The sequence below is a fragment of the Beta vulgaris genome, chromosome 6 (genome assembly GCF_026745355.1).
Source record: "Beta vulgaris subsp. vulgaris cultivar EL10 chromosome 6, EL10.2, whole genome shotgun sequence".
In the NCBI taxonomy this organism is placed as follows: Eukaryota; Viridiplantae; Streptophyta; class Magnoliopsida; order Caryophyllales; family Amaranthaceae; genus Beta; species Beta vulgaris.
In genome coordinates, this window is record NC_079207.1 from 7,267,936 (window position 1) to 7,288,659 (window position 20,724).

The following is a 20,724-nucleotide window of genomic DNA, read 5'->3' on the forward strand; positions in this document are numbered from 1 at the left end:
AAACCTTATCAATTTATAATATATTTTTTTATCAGTTCATAGACATATCTTATTACTTTATAGATATGTATTATCATATTATAAAAAACTTTTAGCAATATATACATACCTAACTAGTTTATAAATTCAACCCTTACTTCCTCCATCTCAATCGTTCCTATTCCAACATCCCCTTCTCTTTCAGATGTCGATCCCCCATCTTCTTACTCCCACCTTCAACCACCAATTCACAACTAGCTACTTTTGAAACTAGTTGCAAACCATCGATACCTTTTAGAGGCATTTAGAGCTACTATATTTAGCCTCCGTCATTGAATACCAATCGAACAAGTTTTTTGAAGGTGGAATCTAAACAATTGGAGAAACCCTCCACAACCTCATCAGAATTCAACCTCATCCACCACCATATTTTCGCCATCACTAAAGGAAAATCGACGATGAGTGTCTCATCATCGTCTAAGGAAAGACATGGTAGGAAAAATTAAATATGACAAGAGGATAAGCAACGACGTCGATGGGCCACAATTTCGGTGACATAGCTGATGGTCTTATCAAATCGTTTGGTTGAGACAGTCTCAACAATGGTTATTAAAATATGAAGATTAAGGCCATAACTGAAATAAGGAAAATATTAAGTATTAATAACATCAACTGGTACATGATTTTGCCAACAATATTTCTAAACAAATACCATTTTTTGAAAAATATATTGAATTCTTACATGCAACCCTTAACACCACATATATATTATAACAGTAATGCAAATTTTGATATAAGACACTCTCACCATGATTTGTGATAAGACGATGGTTACCTTTTACCTCACGAATCACTTCAAAGTGATGTAAAAGGTGACTAAATAAAAAATAAAACACATATGGGCTTCTTAATTGAAGTATTTGAATATTTTTCCACTAGTGCATTATACTAAAGTGACCTCTATAACATATTCTAAAACATCATATTTTGAGCAAAATATGAGATGATCTTACACTAACAATTCATCCATTTTTCTAACAATTGTACCTAACGAAAAAGACACGCATGTAAAGATATATTACAAGTATTAAACAAAATACATGTGAGGAGAAAACCTTTCTCAAAAGAAAATGGCTGGAGATGGTAAACAATTCATACGGATCGGGTCATGATGGGGTAAACTTTTTGTCCGGTTTGCATTCAAGTCGGGTCTGTTTGAGGACGCGTCCAACTCGGGTACATGGGATATCGGGTCATGTCAGGGCGGATTAGAAGGAATAAGGTTAAATCAGGTTTTCAATCTCGCAAATAAACAAAACACATATATAAGACAAATGAGAGCAAGTTAAATAATTAATGAACAATGGCTAAATCATATATAGTATTTCATGACAATTATTTCCTTAAATTTATATAAAAACTAACTAATATGACAACTTTTTGGGCCGGGTTCAGGTCAACATTACCGAGACAAATTTCGGTCGGATCACTTCAGGTTCGGTTAGGTTTTATTTTTAGTCATTGTTTTCAGGTAGAAAAGTGTTTCTGGTACGAGTCTATTTTGCCGGCTATAGAAATGCCAATTCAAAAATACTTAAAAAGAAACATGACATAACTATTAAAAACATAATGTAGTAATATCATTATAAGACAAATTTTACATTAAACCGATCATAAAAGTAAGTAATTTCTTTCTAACTGGATAATTATGAAAAAGAAAATTGAAAACATGATTGAAATTATCTTCATATACTACCTCCACTTATTATTATTCACAACAAATAGACACTTTCAACTCATACTTTTTATCAAATCATTGCAATGTCATCAGCCATTAATGCTGATTACAATTCCAAGGAACAAGGCTCGATGGATCGAGTGAAATTAATGGAGAACCAGGACTCTTTACTCAAACCCTAACGCTGTTACTAGAGAGAGACTTTTTTATTTTTTCCGTGTAGTTTTTTAATTAGACCATTAAATCATTGCAAATAATATGAAACAAATCCAATATTACTATTTTCGTAAGTTATAGAAAAGCATTAAAGAACAAAAAAGAAATAGAAAGAGAGAAACATATAATAGTAAAAATGTTGATAAACAAAAGAAACACGCGCCATAAGAAGGCATACGTAAGAACCTTGCCGTGTCCACCACCGCAAAAGCAACAGAAGCCTTCAAACCATATTTCTAAATCTTCAACTCTTTTCTCTCTCCTCACTCGCTCTCTCATCTCGCGTGAACTCTCTTCTTGCAGAACCCCTCTCTCTCTCTCTTCCCCCCCACACCTTATCATCACTCGCTTGCTGTTATTTTTTGAGGTACACTCTTCTTCTTTTTTTCAAATTTCCCCTCTTTTTTCTTCTCCTTCTTAATAAACCACTCTTTCTCTCTCTTCTCTTTTAATAATTACTACTTCTTCTCTCTGTTTAATCTCAAATTACGTTCCGATTTTGGCTGTTTTTGTGTCTGATTATGATGAATTTTGTTTCAATTTTAGGATTTATGATTGTCTTGTAATCCAATTTTATGTACAGTGTGTTTTTTAGATTAGAGTTAGGGTTTCAATTGATAATCGAATTGTGTTCGTTGAATTAAGTCTTAAATGTAGTAATCTGTTGTGTTTATTGTTCGAATCTTTAAGATTTCTTTGAGATTTTTTTGTACTCTAGGAATTTTTGTGAGTCAGTTAAATCAAATAATCAATTAGTAAAATTCAAATGAGGTTTTTTTTTTTGTTTGAATTTTGTAGATTTTTGTAATGTTAATCATGATTTGGTCGATATTAGAGGGATATGATTTTTTTTGGGCTGATTTAAGATTGTTTTGATTTGAGTTTTAGGGTATATGTATATGTATTGGAGTAATTCTGTTGTTAGGAAAGTGGAGCTTTATGAAAACTGGAATTACATACTGGAGTTTACAAAATTCTCGCACCTTTGGTAAATATTATAATGTGACTTAACTTAGGAGGTTTGAATTATTCAAAATTATAGAGATTAATATGATTATTGATTAATGTACTTAGCAATGTAGAAAATGTTATTTTTGGTCTGTGATTTTGTTGGATCTGTTGGATCTGTTGGAAGAGGCAGAGTTTTGTATTTGTTGGGTCTAATGGGGAATTTGGTGTTTGTCTCTCAAATATGCATATCACTCTTACAAGCTGTTTCTGGATCGCTCGTAAATTCCAGTAATGAGGCATTAGAATCTCAATTCCCAAGTATGTGAGGGTGATATGCATTATCTCAGAGATAAATTCGGCAGTCCTTGGCGCTTAAGGGAGTACCTTGCATTATTTTGTAATCAAACTTGTTATACTTATTAGGATGTTTTTTTCAGAGAAGTTGTTATGCTTATGTTTGACGGTTGGATCATCCGAATTCTATATCTTGTGCATGTTGAATGTTCTGATAGGAGGAATTTTGTGAATTTTGAGAGAGAGTTTGATGTGTAGTGATATAGATGATTCTAAGGATGATAATGGTTGAGAAGAATTTGATAGTTGCATGTGCAAATATCTGCTATTGGTTCATATATGTCATTTGTTCATGGAGTCTTCATGGTTTAAGCATATCTTTTTCATCCGTGAATGTTCGATTGGGACAGCGAACTTTGAGAGTATGGCCATCTGGAATTGAAAGTATGGCTATCTGAAATTGAATGATTTATAGTTTTAGTGATCATATTTTTGTCATTCTTTATGTCCATATATGCCTACGATTCCGGAGCACCCTCCCTTCTGATGAATTGAATTCTTCAATAGTTATTGCCTGATTGGCTGCAGCTGAACATGGTCTTTCAAATCCCCTTTTTCTGGGTGGGTTTCTGTTTTTGATCTTTACAGTGCTGTTCTTTTCTACTGCCATTAATTAAAAGGATCCAAATATGTTGAATTACTCACCATGGAGGTTAGAGGAACCCTTAACCTAGCAAAACTTTTCCCTCGTACTGTACAAAATTTTGTTCTAAATTCTGACTTATTTTGTAACTGTGTGGGAAGTTTACTCTATTTTTTTGTGAACTAAGCTATCCTGAATTCCTGATTCGCTAACAGATGATGTCTTGCTGTGTACTAATGGAACTTTTCAGTTCGGAAGCTCTCAGCCTCTCACGTCGTTGCTTCTTGAATTAAATTAAGAACGGGGTTCTTACTATATAATTGTCCCTCCCTTGTTTGCCAGCATATAGGAGCTTGAGTTGGATCATTTCTAAGAAGGTAATTGTTGGAAGTAGTTTGCCATCATGGATATAGATCTTAGATTACCGTCTGAGGAACAAGATCGACAAGATGAAGATCAAAACACTGTTAGTGATATGTTGGACAGAGAAGACAAACTAGATAACAGCGGAGATGGAGAGACTGCTCTAATTGTTGGAGAGGTGCATGCTGAAGAGGAACTAACTCTGAATTCTACAACTTCTGATCTGGCTGTTTTTAATGAAGATGTGAATCTAGAGCCCCTATCTGGTATGGAATTTGTATCTCATCAGGAAGCATATGCTTTCTATCAGGAATATGCCAGGTCTATGGGATTTAACACAGCTATTCAAAATAGTCGTCGTTCAAAGACATCAAGAGAGTTTATAGATGCAAAGTTTGCATGCTCTAGATATGGAACTAAGAGAGAGTATGACAAAGGTAATCGGCCTCGTATCCGACAATGTAACAAGCAAGAACCTGAAAGTGCTACTGGCCGTCGATCTTGTGGAAAGACCAACTGCAGAGCAAGTATGCACGTGAAAAGGAGGCCAGATGGCAGGTGGGTGATACATAGTTTTATTAAGGAGCACAACCATGAGCTTTTACCTGCTCAAGCTGTCAGCGAGCAAACGAGAAAGATGTATGCTGCAATGGCTAGAAACTATGCTGAATATAAAAACGTGGTTGGTTTAAAGAATGACTCAAAGGTTCCCTCTGATAAAAGTCGTAATTTGTTACTAGAAGCAGGGGATGCTAAGCTCTTGCTTGAATTTTTCACACAAATGCAAAATGTGAATTCTAACTTCTTCTATGCTGTAGAACTGAGCGATGATCTGCGATTGAAGAGCTTATTGTGGATTGATGCCAAAAGTAGGCATGACTACGTCAATTTTAGCGATGTGGTCTCCTTTGATACGACATACATCAGAAACAAGTATAAAACGCCTCTTGCCCTTTTTGTCGGGGTTAATCAACACTATCAGTTCATGCTACTTGGATGTGCAATAGTTTCTGATGAAAGCTCAGCAACATATGCATGGATACTACAAACATGGTTGAAAGCTATGGGTGGACAAGCTCCAAAAGTGATTCTTACTGATCACGATAATGCTATTAAATCAGCTGTTTCTCAATATTTTCCAAATGCTCGGCATTGCTTTCATTTGTGGCATATCCTCGGAAAGGTTTTGGAAAATCTTGGTCATGTCATCAAGAAGCATGAGAATTTTATGGCAAAATTTGACAAATGCATTTACAGGTCATGGGGTGATGAGGAGTTTGAGAAGAGGTGGCATAAGCTTGTTGCAAAATTTGAACTTAATAAAGATGATGAGTGGATTCAGTCACTTTATGACTATCGTATGTTGTGGGTTCCAACGTACATGAAAGATTCCTTTTTAGCTGGCATGTCGGCTGTTCAGCGATCTGATAGCGTCAATTCTTATTTTGATAAATTTCTACACAAAAAGACTACAGTCTCAGAGTTTCTAAAGCAGTATGACACCATTGTTCAAGACAGATATGAAGAAGAAGCTAGAGCAGACTCTGATACGTGGAATAAACAGCCAGCATTAAAATCTCCATCTCCTTTTGAGAAGCATATGTCAACATTATATACACACGCGCTGTTCAAGAAATTTCAAGTTGAGGTTTTGGGCGCAGTCGCATGTCATCCTAAGAGAGAGAGACAAGATGAGTTGAAGACAATATTTAAGGTTCAAGATTTTGAAAAGAATCAAGACTTCATGGTTACATGGAACGAATTGAAATCAGAAGTTTCTTGCATATGCCATTTGTTCGAATACAGAGGTTTCCTTTGTAGACATGCAATGATTGTTCTCCAAATCTGTGGCCTTTCCATGATTCCTTCTCAATACATTTTGAAACGATGGACAAAAGATGCTAAGGATAGGCATTTAATTGTAGAAGGGACTGAACAAGTACCTTCTAGGGTCCAACGGTATAATGACTTGTGTAATCGAGCAATGAAATTGGGTGAAGAGGGATCATTATCCCAAGAAAGTTACGCTCTCACCCTCCGTGCTCTGGATGAAGCATTTACCAATTGTATCGGAGTAAATAATGCTTGCAAGATTCTTCCTGAAGTGGGTACATCAGCTGCTCATGGGCTTCTCAGCATTGAGGACAGCAGTCCTAGTAGGAGCTTTAGTAAAACAGCAAAAAAGAAGAATCCAACCAAGAAACGGAAGGTACATTGGTGTAATTTCTACTCTCTTGTGTAATCATTAGTTGCATGCTTGTGATATTTGTTTGTCATGCTGAGGTCAAAGTGTCTTGTATAATAGGTGAACGCAGAAGCGCAGCCTATGACTATTGGGCCTCAGGACGGCTTGCAACAAATGGTGTAGTTCTCTTCTCGCACTCAGTTTCCTTTTACAAGTTATTGAGTGGATAACCTCAAAGGCCCACTTGGTAGGTGGTAATAGTAATAAGTTCTCGTGTAATTTTGTGAGCTCTGTGTCAAGGTCCATGGTAATGGAAGCCGTCCATTTTCAAGCATTCGTACTCCATAATCTTCCTTTCCCGCTCAATACCGCAGTTAAAAGTGGTAATGGATGGGAATGAAATTTATGAAGAAACCGGGTGATTAGATGTGGACACATCTTTTTGGGGATGTTGACTGGAATTTTACCTTACAAAATTACACTAAAATTCATTACCATCTCGGGCAAATAATGCTGAGTGACTACCTTACTGTTATCTATACTTGGTGCGAGAACTGAACATGTTTGAGGCCTAAATATTGTAATACATGTCTGAAGTGGTTTCTGAAACTTGCAGGATAAGTTAGGCTCCAGACCAGTAACTACTCTTGATGGATTCTATGGCACACAACAGGGTGTGCAAGGGATGGTAAGAATTTCAATGATCTCTGATAATGTTAAATTTTAATTAGACAAATGATGACTTTAATGGCTTTTGTTCTCGGTTCTTACAGGTGCAACTGAACTTGATGGCTCCAACCCGTGAGAATTACTATGGAAGTCAACCAGCAATTCAGGGACTTGTAAGTCTTCTTGTACGATAATGGTATTTCATTTATTCTTGACGTGTGACTGCAGAAGATGATAATGTTTCTTTTGCTCTTTGTTTTAGGGACAATTGAATTCAATAGCACCTAGTCATGAGGGTTATTATGGTCAACAAAGCATGCATGGGCTGGTATGTTTGAAACTGTAACTCAATTCATGTAGTGGTAACTGCTGCTCCATTGTTCAGCAAATTTATATTACTTGAGAAACATAGCTAAATTTTCTTTGCTGTGAAATATTTTTGAGGTTCCATCACATACACGTATCCTTTTGGTATTTTTGAAAACCCTTTGTGGAATTATTGAATTAGCACACTGGAGGTGGAAAACGATAAAAATAAGCCTCTATGGATTCCGAATGTACTAAATCATCCTCATGACTTCATGTAAATACATCTTGGTGTATGATTACATTAGCTTGTTTAATCTGTTCGTGCCAGAAAATTTGGATAACAAACTATAATGTCTTAACATTGAGGTCTATGGTGTGCAGGGGCAGATGGATTTCTTCCGTGCACCAACTGGTTTCTCGTATGGAATTCGGGTTAGTTCACCTGTATGTGACCTGTATCAGAAGCTAAGCTATATTAGTAAAGTCATGTATGGTTTAAAGCTGACATTCTGTTATTGCAGGAAGAGGCCAATGTTAGGTCTGCACAAATGCACGACGATGGAGCCAGACATTCTTAAAAGATTGGAGCACATGAAGGGACTTTGGTAACAATGTGCTTTGGAGTTGGAAGGTTAGTGCTCTTACAGCTATCTGAAAGAGTGAACGAGGCACCTTCTCCTGGTTTCTGGAGATACTTTCGTCGCTTTAGTTTGATGTTTAAGTAGACTTGGAGCTTAACAATTATTCATGGTAAGCCTATAGGATTAGCTATTTAGCTTTTATTTGTACAAGCTGTTGTATAATTTTACACATTAGTTATCTATGATAACTTTATAATTTTTTTTCGCAGCCTAGTAGCTACTCAAAATTAAATCAAAGTAACTTTTGGTGGTTTCCTGTTGCCTGTTGGTGTCATTTCTGACGATAAAATGGTATGACTGTTCAAAATGATATCAAGTTTGAAGAAACAATCAATTGAAGATTCATGTCAAAAAAAGAAATTTAATGAAGATAAGAGAACGAAAGAAAGTAGGTGAGACGGTTAAAATAAGAACAAAAATAATTGAGTCTGCGGAAAAACTATTTGATGACAACTTTTGAGATTTGAACTAGTTATTAGGCCCGGGCTATTCCCCGGGTAAGAAAATTTTCATTTATTAATATTGTACTTTGATATGATAGCGCTAAATTCAACTTGGTCTAGTGGTTAAAACTTAAGTACATGAACTTGAGGTCACGAGATCAAAACCTATATTATGCAATTTCTAATTTTTTTATTGTACATGGATTTCATGAACTAAAACTCCCTAGGGAGAGCGCCATGTGATACCAATTTTGGTTTACGCACGCCTTTTAATATATTAGTATAGATTTAGTTTGGTAGAAGATCTCTCCAAGTTTATTTAGTAAAGTGGAAGATCAAACTCGAGAACAAGGACCTTAATAGAGATGAACACCTTTGTTCTTTACCAACGCACAAATACCTAAAGTTGCACATATCCAAGTTTAACCAAACTTCGTGATGCATTTTACTTTTGATTTGATTTCCTATATCATTGCTTGTCTTAGAAAAACCATATCCATCCAGCAAGACATATATGAAGAAAACAAGACATGCAAAAAACAAAGACCTAAACCTCGTCCGAAACTTTCAATTTTCGTCCAAGATGTCGTTGCTAAAGCTTCCAGCTTGGGGCGTGCGACTCGAGACTCCACTGTTGGACCTTCGAAGCACCGACCCATCGAAGCGGCGCTGCACCTAGAATTCTAGGGTTTTACCCCAATTCTCCATATGGCTTAACGAAGATGGTGAAGAAGAAAACCTAAAGAAAAAAGAAGAAAACGAGAAAGGGAACGGTGTAGGGAGTTAGAAAGTCACCGATTCATAGCGTCGAGGATGCTCAGGCGACAGTCGTGCTCCCCCATGTACTATCATGCAGTTTTTTTAATTTGATTAGTAGCTTTTACACCTTTTCTTATAGAAGCCTCTACACTATTTTGGGTATGTAATTAATGATTTAAGAATTATTTAAAATGATTTTTCTAGTGAAGGGTAAAATTTATCCTCTACCTATGAATAATTTTGGTCATTATGCTGGCAAAACCCACAAAGAACTTCCCATGTTTTATTTAGTGAATACAATCATCATATCTGAGGTTTATAAATACGAAGCGTCCTATAAAAAAGATACAAAGCGTATAATACGAGAAGCATCCAGTTTCGACTCTAATAAATGTTAGTATCAACCCCTGGGACACAACTAAGTATATACGAAAGTTGGATTATACAAACACATACACAAATTTAACCATTTTATAAATACTTTTCATCAGTTTATACATATTTATAATACCAATTTGTACATATTTTTCACCAGCATCTACATATTTCATATCAGCTTTTACAAATCTCACAACAGTTTATGCTTTCTATTACATAATACATCACTTTTACCTACTCTAAATACCACCGGTTGGATTTATATGATAAACGAATCAAATCTCATTTGTCTCTTTTAGATAATGATAATGGGCCCAAGCCAGAGTCGTTGTGCTACGCTACTAACGAGGTGTTTGTTTAGGGGGATTAGGGGGTGGGAATGGGATATTATATCCCCATGGGTAGATATCCCATGTTTGTTTGAGAGGATATCTAAATTCCCATGTGAAGGGGAATGTGATTAAACGCCCCTTATCCCACCAAAATAAGACATGGGGGGCAGGTATTAGTGAGGAGAATTATTTCTGGTTATGTTAAAAGACGAATTTACCCTTCATTAAAATATACTTTACCAATCCTGCTTACTCTTCTTTTGCTATTCATTAAAATGGGTAAATTTGTAATTTAGCAATATATTCCCTACTTGAGTACCTCATACCAAACAAGGGATTGGGATATATTTAATGAATTCCCACCTTCTAACTCTCATTCCAATCCCATCCTCTAATCCCCAAACTCCCAATCCCTCATACCAAATGCCCCGTAAGTACTATAAATCCATATAAGCTCTAGGTAACTAGGCATTCGAATAGAAGACAGATTAAGGAAATCCCATCCCAAAAATATCGACACGGCCTTCAAATCCTTCACCAAAAACAAATAAGGCTATGTTCAATTCACCTTATTTTTGCTTATTTCAGATCTAATCAGATCAGATCAGAAAAAATAAGTTCAGATCAGATCAGACCAGATCAGTTCAGATCAGATCATGCTTATATTTAAAAACTCATTATTACTATTAAATATCTTTCATTACATATTAGTAAAAATTATACTAATTGAATATTAATAAAATACTCATTGAGACGAATCAAACAAGACCCCACATGGCTATGTTTTTTCTTATATATTGAGAAAAATCTAAAAGATTCTCTCTAATTTTGTGAATAGTGTCAAGATTCTAAGTGAGAAAGATAAAAAAAATACAAAGGGAGTATTATTATTTACTAGTACATTTGTGCAAAAGGATTATTATTGTTATTGTTGTTGTACTTATTAATTATTAATATTGGTAATTATTATTAATCTGTTGTTACCATTATAAATGTCATTGTTATCATTATATTAAGGGGGCGTTTGATTGGGGGGCTTCATGAAAGGGTAAGGGAAACAAAGCTCTTGATTCCCTTACTTGATGTTTGTTTGGTCATTTTAATCATTCTCTTTACCCCCTCCTTTCCCCCAAAGTCCTCTACATCCATTCCCCACACCCCCCTAGGATTTCACTTACCCTTTCTCTCCTCTACTTCATGGTCACCTTGACCAATCATTGACCACCACACCACCAACTGAACTCACCATCCTTGCCAACAGAACCACCACACCACCACCTGAACTCACCACCCTCGCCACCCTCGCCACCACATCGCCACCTGAACTCACCACTACCACACGTCATCTGAACCAACCGGAAAAAATTCCCCCAACCATCTAACCACCCGGTTAGCCACCCCCACCCCTTGAAAACCATCGCCCGAAAAAAACCACCCCCCCTAAACCCTAAACCACCCCCCCTAAACCCTAAACCACCACCCCTAAACCCTAAACCACCACCCCTAAACCCTAAACCACCATCCGTAACAAAAAACCACCACAGAAAACCACCGCCCGAAAAAAACCACCACCCCTTGGCGCTAAACGTAACAAAAACAATGTAAAATCCAACTTAAAAACCCAACTCTAATAATTGATTATGGCTTTAGATGGTCAAATTCGGCTATAAAAACTTCAGATCTGAAATTTTTATGGTCCAATTTGACCTTTAAAACCTCAAATATGGTCTTTAATGGTGGTAGAGAAGGAAAACAAGGAAGGGGGGATTGTAACGGGCGGAGTGAGGTGGCGGTGTGAGTGTGGCGGTGAGGTGACGGTGTGAGGTGCGGTAGTAAGAGGGAGTGTTATGAGTGGCAGTGAGAGGATGCGGCGGCGGTGAGGGGTGGGGGTTGTGGTGGTGGTGGTAGTACTTAGGAGAGAGAGGGGAAGAATGTGAGGAAAAATAATGGGAGGAGGAAGATGAGTTTTCAAACCAAACAACATTCTTTAAGAAAGGGTTTTCTTTTCCTTTCTCCTTGTTTCTCTTTCTTAAACCCTTTCCCTTTCCCCTTCATGAACCAAACGCCCCCAAGTTATTTTGTTGTTATTAAATAATAGAAAATTAAAAGCCACGTGTTAAAAACATAAGATTGACGGAAAAATAAGAAATATATATAATATGATAGCTCAAATCCATGACAACGAAACTACTAAGTTCGTATTACATTTCAAAATAAGCTAAGTGTGAGATACAAATTATAAATTTAGATTCGATCGGTACACCTCTTCCTACCGAATTCCAAATCTCTATAGCTATTTGAAGTTGCATGCTATTTATTTCTTTTATGCGCAAGTCATAGTTGTTTGTATATCTTATTTTATTTTATATGAAAAAAAAGAGTTGAGTCTGCCGACTTCTCAGGTGTGAAACATTTTTTTTAAGGGAAAGTGTGAAACATTGTATAAGTGCTCTTATGAATTAATGACTTGAGTTATATAATTATTTTTAGTAATAATAATTATAATTATGATTATAATTTTTATTGTTATTCTTATAATAATATAATTATTATTAATATTATTATTAATAAAAGCTGTGTAAAAGTTATAATAGAAAGAAAATGATAATAATAGTAATACTATAAAGAAGATCTTATAATGTATGGTATAATAATGAATTGCAAAGTAAAAATATAATAGTAATAATATATTTTATAAAAGATAAGATCTTGTAAATCAGATCTGATAAGATCATATTAGAAAAAATAAGTTCAGATCAGATCAGATCAGTTCATATTATAAAATTTCAGGTGAACTAAACATAGCCTAAGTTCAATGATAACTAACTAATTCAACCACACTTTTTTTTTATCCATATAAATCACGAAGACATTCAACCCCCACCTCATTGATAACGGGCTGAACCACATAACTAAAAGAGAAACCCAAAACTGCACCTATATCGTAACTTCTTCACACACACGCTCTCTTCCCAAATCTACGCCTACCTTCTTTCGTCCCCCAAAATTGAGGTTTTCTCCGCGTAGTAGAAAACAGCAACATCAGCAGAAATTCCATCGATTCGATTTGATTTCAATTCAATTCAATTTAGGTTTTTCCTAATTAATTTCGATTTCACTTCAATCGATAATCGCAACAATCTACAGTTTCATCGATTTGATTCAATTCGAGAACAACAAAGATTAGTGAGAGAAAGAGAGAAATTTTGCAGGTTTTTTTTTAAATTTTCTTGAAGTGGTCTGAAAAATAATGGGGAAGAAGAAGAAGAGACAAACAGAGAAAGTTTTCTGCTATTATTGCGATAGGGAATTTGACGATGAGAAGATATTGTTACAACATCAAAAGGCTAAACACTTTAAATGCCATGTTTGTAATAAGAAGCTTTCTACTGCTGGTGGTATGGTTATCCATGTCCTCCAAGTTCACAAGGAGAATGTCACTAAGTATACTTTCTCTCTCCTCTTCCATTTTTCTTCTAAATTTCTGCTTTTTTTTTGCCTTTTTATTCGATTTTTTTTGTGGTTTTAGGTTTTTTTTGCTTATTTTGTTGTTTGCAATGGATCTTTATGCTTAAATTACTCTATTTTGTAATCTAAATACGCTAAATTCCCAATAGTTTCATATTTGATGCTGTGGTTTGTGCTAAATGTTAAGAATTGGACTATTTTGAGGAGATTTATTTATAAAAAGGTAGCTAGGTTGATTTATGGAGCTTTATTTGTAAATAAAGTTTGTATTTCTGTGATTTTTATGATATTGATGAAGGGGAAAGCTTGTTTGTGAATTGTGATTTTTATGCTGTAATTATTTGGGTGTCATTATATGCGTAAATGCGTTATACTTGCTACCTTCAACCGAAAACCCTATCGTTTCTCGTATGCATATAGTTTGTAGGATCGATATTTTTTTTAGTTACGGCCTTATGGGGATCCGAATGTCTTCTAAATCTAATATTGCTGGACATCTGACATACAAGGTAGGCCTGTTGCTATGTGTGAAGCATATTGAGGTGACTCAGGTGAGGCACGGAGCATATCGTTGCATCCCAAAGCTGAACATTGCTTGTAGTTCTTAATAAAAGTTTTTTGTTTTATGCGTGGCTAATATGGTATTGAGTTAGATGCTGTACATGTAGAGGATGTACCTGCTTTATCTTGAACATATAATGTGGGTATCATGTACTCGTGTTAAGAACTTTACAAGTTATTCGTTTTTGAAATTTTTGCAGGGTGCCTAATGCAAAACCTGAAAGAGAAGCAACAGATATTGAAATTTATGGAATGCAAGGTATTCCGCCTGATATTTTGGCTGCTCATTACGGGGAGACAGGTATTGTCTGTTAATTTATCTATATAATTTGTTTAAATTTATTTTCTAGAAAGTGTGTGAAAACTACAACTAGATTTCCAGATCTTGTGTATGCAAATAGGCTCTTATATACAAGTATTAGGTTACTTAAGCACAACTCATAATGTTGAGGCTTTCTAAATGTGTTCGGGTAGGCATCTCTGATTTTGATCTTTACTTAAGTGCAGCCTTTACTTGATTCTGTTTAGAATATTGATCTGTGGTTTAAAAGAATGATGATCTAGGGTATTCTAGATCTTTTAGCTTTGAAGTTTATTTTTATTATCAGTCGATATAGGTTTTGCGTGAACTCGTGAAGAATTCCACTGCCCGGTAATTTAGGAAGGGGAAGGGGAAGGGGGTTTGTCTAGTGAAATATGGATGGCTCGCAAGTCAATTGTTATGATTACACCATGCTATTTAGTTTTTTTACAATTTATTTTTGTGTTCTTAAAAATTGGGAATTTTTTTGAAGGTGGCCCGAGGTTAGGCAAAATGTTCAAATGACCTTACACTTAGTGGTAGTGTGAGTGCATTAGGCAGTTAGTGCTCTAATTTAGAAAGGACACCCTGTTATGAAATAACATATCTGAGTAGAAGTCAAAGGAAGAAGAAGACGATTTAGTTTAGTACGTCATGAATTACAGATTTCAAATGATAGATATAGCTTTCGAGTGGCCTAATTCACGCCCAAAAAATTAACAGACTATCAGTAGCTCTAAACAATTTTCTTTATGATTCTCTCTCCCAATTGCTCCTCTATTTATAAAATTATGTTTCCTTCCTCCGCCCTCCGTCTCTTGTAACTAATTTTTTTCTTCAAGCTACCTATCACAGCTTTATAAAGTCACTTTCGTGATGCCCTTATTTAGTTGGTTCATTACATTTCCGTCCACCCTTACTGTTACCCTATCCTAAAGGTGAATAGTGATCGACTTCATTTTCGCTATGTTGGTAATGCTGGACAGTGATCACTTCTCGAGTTGGCCAAAACCAAGCTTCAGAATGATTCGTAACATCTCATTGGTGAGAATTGGTATGCTCGTCTGTGACTTATCCATGAGAGAAAATGCAGTAAGTTGTCATGGGAGGTTTCGGGTGAAGTGGGTGGTCTTTGGCATAAGATTGTAAGTTGCCGGGTCGGAGGAGTATGAAGTAGGATTTGGTGGGAACCATTGAACAAGCTTATTAAACGTTGAAATGAATGCAGTTATGAGCTGAAAGGTTAAGCTAGAGGACTGGTGCGTGGAGTGGGCCTAGAAATAGATTTTCTAGATTCTGGCCTACATTCATCACTCATGAGTAGGCTGTAGGTTTGTGGACTGGAGGGTTATGTTGTATTAGATTGATGGGTTTGTATGACGATGGGCTAGGCTGTCATGGTTGGGTTTTAAAATATGGGAAGGAGAAGTGGGCATATTTTCAATGAGCCCAATAAAGGCCTAACCGCAGCCTCTCCTTCTGGATTTTTCTCAAAGGGTGTGGAGTAATTGGCGACCTTTTTCTGGTCCTATACCTGAATGCTGCTGCTGTAGGACTTTTTCTTACTGCTCCTCCAAAAGGCCTACTGCCAGTGAATAAGCTTGGGACATTGCCGGTAACTCCACCTGCAAAGTCACTAGGTCCATCTGCAAAGCTACCTACAACAGCATTTTAAAGTAATTTCCCGTAGTTCCCCTTTCCATTTAGTCGGTTCATTACACAACCATCTCACCTACCCTCTTCCTCTTCTTTTTCGAGCCATAAACAGCATATGATGAGGGGTTTGTTACAATAATAACTTCCAAATTCCGGCACTGCTGTTAGGGGTAATGGTCAATTTGAAGAGGGAAAGTTATCCGGAAAAATACGTTAATTTGACTATTTGAGCATTTTGCCTGAGAACAATTTCCTAATTTATTCAACTTGATAACTATGATAAGTTTGTGACAAAGTTGGTGGTATGTGGTTGACTTTGTCTGTTATTTATCGCTTGTGCATTTTCTTTTTTTCCTTGCAGAAGAGGATGCGTCTTCAAAATCTGCAAAAATTGTTCCTGCTCCGAATATTGTTGGTATGATGCCAGGGGCAGTTGGTTTTGCGCCACCTGCAACGTATGGAGTGATGCAGCGGCCCATGTGTGTTTCTCAAACCTGTTCTTTTTTTAATTTCATATTTTTCCCTATATTCTTATTTAAATAATAATCACTTGCTGCCTATTGTCATGCAATTCTCTTCCAAGTGTTGCTTTCACGTACCCCAAAGTCCCAAATGAAAGGTCTATATTCCCAATCTTCTTAGATAGCTTCTTTGCAAAGTTATGGGTTGCTTGACAAAATTTAGAAATCAGGAAAGAGAGGGGAATCTAAATTGAGGTACTGATTGGCATCCAAGAAATGCCTTGTGCTTCTGTTTTGAAACATTATTGTTGTGGATGTGATGAGATAGACTCAAGGAGATTGTTGGAGATCTATTGCAAGCTCTCATCTATTGCAAGCTCTCAGTACTCAAGGATTTCTCACTTGAGACTGTGAGAGCCATAGTGGTCTTTCACCCTTGCCTATGTCAGTCACCACTAAGGAGCATTGATGGGGTTTCAGCAGGTTGCAACTTGCAAGGGAAGGGAGAGAGAGATAAAGGATGGGCCTAATAATTTGTAGTCGAATTGGGTGACTTCGTTGTGTCGTTCTTTGTTTGAAATTATTCTTATGGATTAATAATCTTATCCTTCCAACTTTTAGTCTAATTATCCAATTAAGCGTTTTCCCCCTCTCACCTAAAGCATTTCTCATTGATCTTTTGAGCCTTTCCCTAATTATATCAAAATTTACATTCATTCTATGATAAAAATATTAGTTCTGTTTATGTTATAAACTTAAAGTGTATATTACCGAAAATGATATCACAGTAGATTTGTTTAACTCAATAACTTAAAATTTTATTGTGTCCTTGTTCAGTTTCCATATTTGAGGTTGTTTTGTCTGTTACTCCGTGACCTTAAAATGTAAATCTAAGATGTCTGACTCTAGCATTGGTATCCAAGTCCGAGTAGCATACAAAGTTAGAAGCCAAATCGAAAAAGCAGGCTACTAAATGACCAATTCAGTTATTCTTGGTATTGTCCGGTTCCTGAATAAAGTTATTGTGGACCCATGATTAAGATACCCTGGTTTGTTGTAGGCGATCTTTATCTTGGAGTCACCCTTTTATGTGTTAAGGTGATGATTTTGAAAAGAGTAACTTTAACTCTTTAAGTATCCAAATACTGGCTGTAACAAAGAAATAGATGACTATGAAAACATGGGTGCATATAAGGTTTTGTATTGGGCCGTTATCCATGTCAAATAGTTGGTTGCAATCTTAGCCCAATCAACACAGCTTGAATCTAGACTTGGTAAAGCTAGTTTATGCATATGAAAAGATCTTGAGATATTAGTTCTTCCATCTTCAGCTTTATATTATGTTTCCTCTGACCAGAAAGCCTGCCTGCCTTGGGTTTCGTCACCCTGAACACTGCCAGCCATAAATGTTAAGGTGCAAAATTGACACTAGTCTATGCTTTCTAGGCTTTAACGTAAGTTGCTCTCTCTGCTTACGGTCCTACAAAAGGTTAAGGGTTTGGACTTCAGATATCTGGATTTTGGTGTTCCATGTCCTGCCTTTGGAGGAACCTTTGTGCTAGGATCTGGGTTAATTCCTTTATGGCGTGACGTCTTGCCTTTAGTTTTAGAGTGCTTATATTATAGTGTTGGCTTGCATTTCTATTGTTAATTGCTATGAGTCTTACTGGACATGCTGATTCCAATTTTCTTCTACCTTATGAGACAGGTACAATCCAGGTGTTCCAGCACCCCTTGGTTGGCATGTCCCTCGTCCACCCCCATGGTATCCTCCGCCTCCAGCTGTTTCGGTGCCTTCATCAGTTTCAGCACCTCCAGCAGCTTCAGTTCCTCCACAGCAGCCTCTTTTTCCCGTTCAAAACATTACCCCACCATTATCTGCTGCCGGAGCTCCTGTATCACAACCTCCGTATCCGCCTGGCATCCATTCCTCTTCGGCTCCTATCCCTGTTTCACAGCCTCTGTTTCCGGTTGGAGCTGCTGCTGGCATGCCAAATCAAACTTCAGCAGTTTCTGCACCAGGATTTCCGCCATCTATGTCTACTATCCCATCAGATATTAGAGCGTCTGCAGCTGCATATGCTAATGCCCCCCTTAATGTGGTAAACAATTACCATATACCAAATGGTGCAGGTATTTATCTCAGTCTTTTCAGTATCTTTGTAAATTTGTCTTAAGCAGCTCTATGGCCTATGCATCTTCCAGTAGCTGTGTGTGTGTGGGATAGCCATTATAGTAGGGTAATATAGCAATGTATGACAGGAAAATTGGTCGTTGCTTCTTTTGATTGAGACACTCCTCAAATGCAAGACTCGTTTTAGGTTTGAACTTTGTTTATAGTTGGTAAAGTACTGGGGTATATTATTAAGTTTCTCTTTTTTCCAATTTTTGGAGTAAAGGAGCAGCAGTTAACTCACATTCATATGCATCTGGCCCGAACACTGGTGGTCCGTCAATTGGTCCTCCTCCTGTTATCGCTAACAAAGCACCTACAAACCAGTCAGCCGGTAATGAGGTTTACTTGGTGTGGGATGACGAGGCCATGTCAATGGTAGGTTCATCATATACTATATCTCTTTTTCCAACCAGATGTGCAAATTATTTCAAATTTCCGTAATTCTCTGAAGTGCTTTTATGACTGGATTGTAAATTTGTTCAGGAGGAGAGAAGGGCATCGTTGCCAAAGCATCAGGTGCATGATGAAACCAGCCAGGTAAGTTTGAACTACCCTGATCTCTAGCATGCTCTTCTGAGATTTGAGTCATTATTTGATGGTTTTCTCGGACTTGATACTGCTCTTTCTGTTGTATTTGGTAAAGGTAACAATCTTGTTTTACGTATATGGAGAGACATAGTGAGGTCAAGTTTGAATGTGCTTCTGACTTTAAATATGAAACATAAATAACTTTATTTATGCCAATGGCTTCGACTTAGCACTATTTCTAAGCGCCATTATCCAGTATCCACGGAATTCTGCTGCTTTTGTGGGCATCAAAAAAGTCCAAGTAGGTACTCAAATGTGTTTTACTATTTGGTTGGTTAGTTTTGTAAATCTGACAAACATGTTGTGAGCGGTTCAAGGATCCCTGCATCTTGCACCAGTCCTCCACGTTAAAAGTGTATGTATTTTGCTTGTTCAATTATATTCTCCCACATTGATTGCGAAGTGTGGGGTTTTGACTTTTGAGTGGAGGGCGACATGCCGACAGGCTTTTGCCATTTGTAGCGTTTCTTATTATCTTTTATGACTTTGCAGTGCTTTCCAGGTCAGCTTCTGTCTAATTTTTGGTTATCATCGTATTGTGCAGAAGCTTATCTTTATTCAAAAGCTTTTGCTGGCTTGAGTTCTAAGTTATTTTTGGCTTTGTATTTTCAGATGAATTCAATTGATGCTGCCATTGATAGAAGAATATCTGAGAGCAGACTTGCTGGGAGAATGGCTTTCTAGGAGGGACCAAATTTTCCCCTTCATTACACCATGCGGTAGAAGAGCTTGCTATTTGATTGTGATTGAGGAAGTCAATGGATGATTTACCCAATTGAACTTGCCATGTGTTCTTCGTCAGTCTAGTGCGTTCAACAGACAGCTCCGATGTAAAATCGTCCATTTATTCTGGAGTGGATATAAATTTGGTTAGAAATTGAACCTTTACTTTTTGCTGGAATTGTGCCCTAGATTAGCAAGATTATCTACCGTTGCATACTATAGTCTTTAGGTGGAGGATCCATTCAGTGTAATTTATCTGATTATTACAACTAATGATTTATTTAGTTCTCACTTGTCTGGTGATGACAATGTCGTCGAGATCAGATGTCAGCTTCACAGAGTTGAATCAAGGCATCAACTTTGCCTGGTAAACTGGATAACCTTTTCATTTAAAGAATTTCAGGGGCTTCTGGTAAACTGTAATCGCTATTATTCACACATTAAGAATTCTTTCTTTTTTGTAGGTTTATATACCGTGTTTCGAAATGTTTTAAACATCTTGAGCTCTTCAGAATGACTATCATGTTCTAATCTATCTTATTTTCTTAATTTCTTATTAGTGCTCATAGTACTTTGCTTATAATTTGCTGGGTTATCTCTGTCCAGATTTAAGTTTACTCACATGATGAGTACATCCAGATCCTGAAAGTACTGAACTTGAGCCATTATTGAGAAGTATTTTTGAGGATCATGAATCTGAATTTTACATTAACATTCTTGTTGTTTGGTTGTGAAATTTATATGGAAGCACGAATATATCATGTGAAAGGTAGAGGTGATCATCGGCCCGGTCCGGCCGGGCTTTGGCCGAAGAAAGTAGCCCGTTTCGGGCAAAAAAACGTGGGTTGGGCGAGTCTAAGGTTTGGGCCAAAAAATGTATTTTCGGGCAG

The 20,724-nt window shown here is 36.7% G+C and overlaps 2 protein-coding genes across 7 annotated transcripts; both read left to right on the top strand.

Annotated features, from left to right (window-relative positions):
- Positions 1-2,122: 2,122 nt before the first annotated feature.
- LOC104895374 (protein FAR-RED ELONGATED HYPOCOTYL 3) lies at positions 2,123-8,196 on the top strand. 6 transcript variants are annotated; one of them, XM_019250131.3, is made up of 8 exons: positions 2,123-2,300; positions 4,037-6,393; positions 6,490-6,546; positions 6,986-7,057; positions 7,143-7,211; positions 7,301-7,366; positions 7,729-7,791; positions 7,869-8,196. In XM_019250131.3, the coding sequence occupies exons 2-8, from the start codon at positions 4,225-4,227 to the stop codon at positions 7,923-7,925; spliced, it is 2,553 nt and encodes an 850-aa protein (XP_019105676.2). In that variant the 5' UTR covers positions 2,123-2,300; positions 4,037-4,224; the 3' UTR covers positions 7,926-8,196. The 6 variants fall into 6 exon arrangements, with proteins under 6 accessions (XP_019105676.2, XP_019105677.2, XP_019105678.2 ...); XM_019250132.3 differs by having other exon boundaries at positions 4,072-6,393; XM_019250133.3 differs by having other exon boundaries at positions 4,164-6,393.
- A 4,629-nt stretch (positions 8,197-12,825) lies between these two features.
- Positions 12,826-20,152, top strand: LOC104895375 (protein SUPPRESSOR OF FRI 4). The gene is made up of 7 exons (XM_010681856.4): positions 12,826-13,344; positions 14,130-14,230; positions 16,248-16,365; positions 18,056-18,480; positions 18,747-18,898; positions 19,007-19,060; positions 19,724-20,152. Exons 1-7 carry the CDS (start codon positions 13,151-13,153, stop codon positions 19,793-19,795), a joined length of 1,116 nt encoding a protein of 371 aa, XP_010680158.2. The 5' UTR covers positions 12,826-13,150; the 3' UTR covers positions 19,796-20,152.
- Positions 20,153-20,724: the final 572 nt, after the last annotated feature.